General features: G+C 37.3%; 1 protein-coding gene across 1 annotated transcript in view; it reads right to left on the minus strand.

The window, feature by feature from the left end:
* Positions 1 to 1,916, minus strand: part of LOC106517274 (forkhead box protein P2) — a 29,404-nt gene that overhangs the window by 23,524 nt on the left and 3,964 nt on the right. The window contains exon 4 of the mRNA XM_014008026.1: positions 1,325 to 1,397. Within this exon, the coding sequence (XP_013863480.1) occupies positions 1,325 to 1,397 (73 nt within the window). The remainder of the gene's footprint in view (positions 1 to 1,324; positions 1,398 to 1,916) is intronic.

The following is a 1,916-nucleotide window of genomic DNA, read 5'->3' on the forward strand; positions in this document are numbered from 1 at the left end:
GTATTTATCCATTTATTTTTCAGGTGAGTGGACAGATGTTGGGTGTGTGGTCCTGTGTTTTGTTGGTGTATATTTAATATACTTCTATTTCAATCTTTCTATCTTTCTAATTACTTCTCTCTGTTTTTATCTCTGTCTCTATTTTCTCTTCACTTAAAAAAAGTCACTGATGATGAATAAATAAACTAAATAAACTAATATTTAGTTTATTTTCTACTGAAGTGACAACAAAAAGAAAAGAAAAAAAGAAAATGTAATTTGTACTTTTACTTTGTACTTAAGTACTTTAAAATGCATGTACTTCTGAATACTTAAGTATTTYCAAAAGTAAGTACTTCAGTACTTTTACTTGAGTAGATTTTTGACTGAGTAACTTTTACTTGTAGTGGAGTAGATTTGACCATGAGTATCAATACTTTTACTCAAGTACTAGAGTTGAGTACTTTGTCCACCACTGCTAATATTGATTAGCTGTTGCAGCCATTTTGATTCAGGGTGACTCCAAAATGTAAACAGTTGTAGGCGTACACCCAATGATGATTTTCTGAGAGTTTCATTCGAATCCATGAAGTGTTTTGTGAGATATTTTGATACCAGAAGAACAGGTCTGACTCCAACAGTTCATCCCAAGCGTTTAAGCAAAGTTGTTACACAATTTGTTGCTGCTCAGACTAAGTGTTGGGAATAACTATCAGCTACAATCACAACAAAATTTGGTTCAATTGGCTGAGTCATCGCTATTTTTGTGTTTCCAAAGGTCAGTTAGCTGTGGCAGCCATCTTGAATTGGGTTGACTTTAAAAGGTAATCATTTGTAGACGTGCACCTAATGATTGCACTCTAAAAGGTTTGTTAAAATTTACCCAACAGTTCATGAAATATTTTGCTAACAGACAGAGTTGACTCCAAAGGTTAATGGCCAACAAATATCCTGCTATAAATAAAAAGGCTGAAATGTTAAGAATGACTCTCAGTTATTACCACACCAAATTTTAGATGCATACCTTTAAACCTGACTGAGTTACAGCAGTTTTGTGATTTTTTTTTAAGTCCTCTTATCTTGAATCAGACAGACTTTCAAAAGTGAAGAAGCTGTAGATGTACATCAAATGATTACCTTCTGGAAGTATCAATTACATTTTAAAAATAGGTATTTCACTAACACATCAAACATACACTCAAACAAAAACATTTTCTTTTATCTATTATTGAAGAAACATGAGGAAACAAAATGGAAACAGCTGATTGGCCTAATGAGCTGTCAGTCACAGGTAGGAAACAGAAGAAATGTAAAAACTCGATGATTAAAGTAAAGAGAAGATAACCTGCAGAGAGGCTGGGAGCCGACAGAGATGGTTTCTGTGACTGGAAGAGCTGCTGGAACTGCTGAGCAGGAAGCTGCAGGATGGAGAGCAGAAGCTGTTGTCACGTCTCCTCCTCATGGAAATCAGTGCATTTAAGAGCTGGAGCTTCTTAAAACATTCAACCAAGAATGTCTGCAGAATCCAGGGTCTAAGTCAGAGTTAGTCATCAGAAATGAGAATATTATGGATATTCCCTGTGGGGATGATTTTTAGCAAACATCACTACTGATATAAAACTAGTCCTCATGGGGGTGGATACCGTTGTTTGGTCAGGGGTCAGGGTTGACCAGTAAATGAACGGAAGTCAATGCAAAGTCCCCATGAGGATAAAGAACATGTGTGTGTGTGTGTGTGTGTGTGTGTGTGTGTGTGTGTGTGTGTGTGTGTGTGCCCAACAAAGCCTTCCCTCCGATACACTCACGGTTTGGAGGAATGCCCAGGAATGCCTAAAGAAGAGTATGGTGGGGCAAACTGAAAAGAAAGGCAGTGTGTGTGTGTGTGTGTGTGTGTGTGTGTGTGTGTGTGTGTGTGTGTGTGTGTGTGAGTGCCTGTG

The sequence above is a fragment of the Austrofundulus limnaeus genome, unplaced genomic scaffold, assembly GCF_001266775.1.
Source record: "Austrofundulus limnaeus strain Quisiro unplaced genomic scaffold, Austrofundulus_limnaeus-1.0 Scaffold47, whole genome shotgun sequence".
Taxonomy (NCBI): domain Eukaryota; kingdom Metazoa; phylum Chordata; class Actinopteri; order Cyprinodontiformes; family Rivulidae; genus Austrofundulus; species Austrofundulus limnaeus.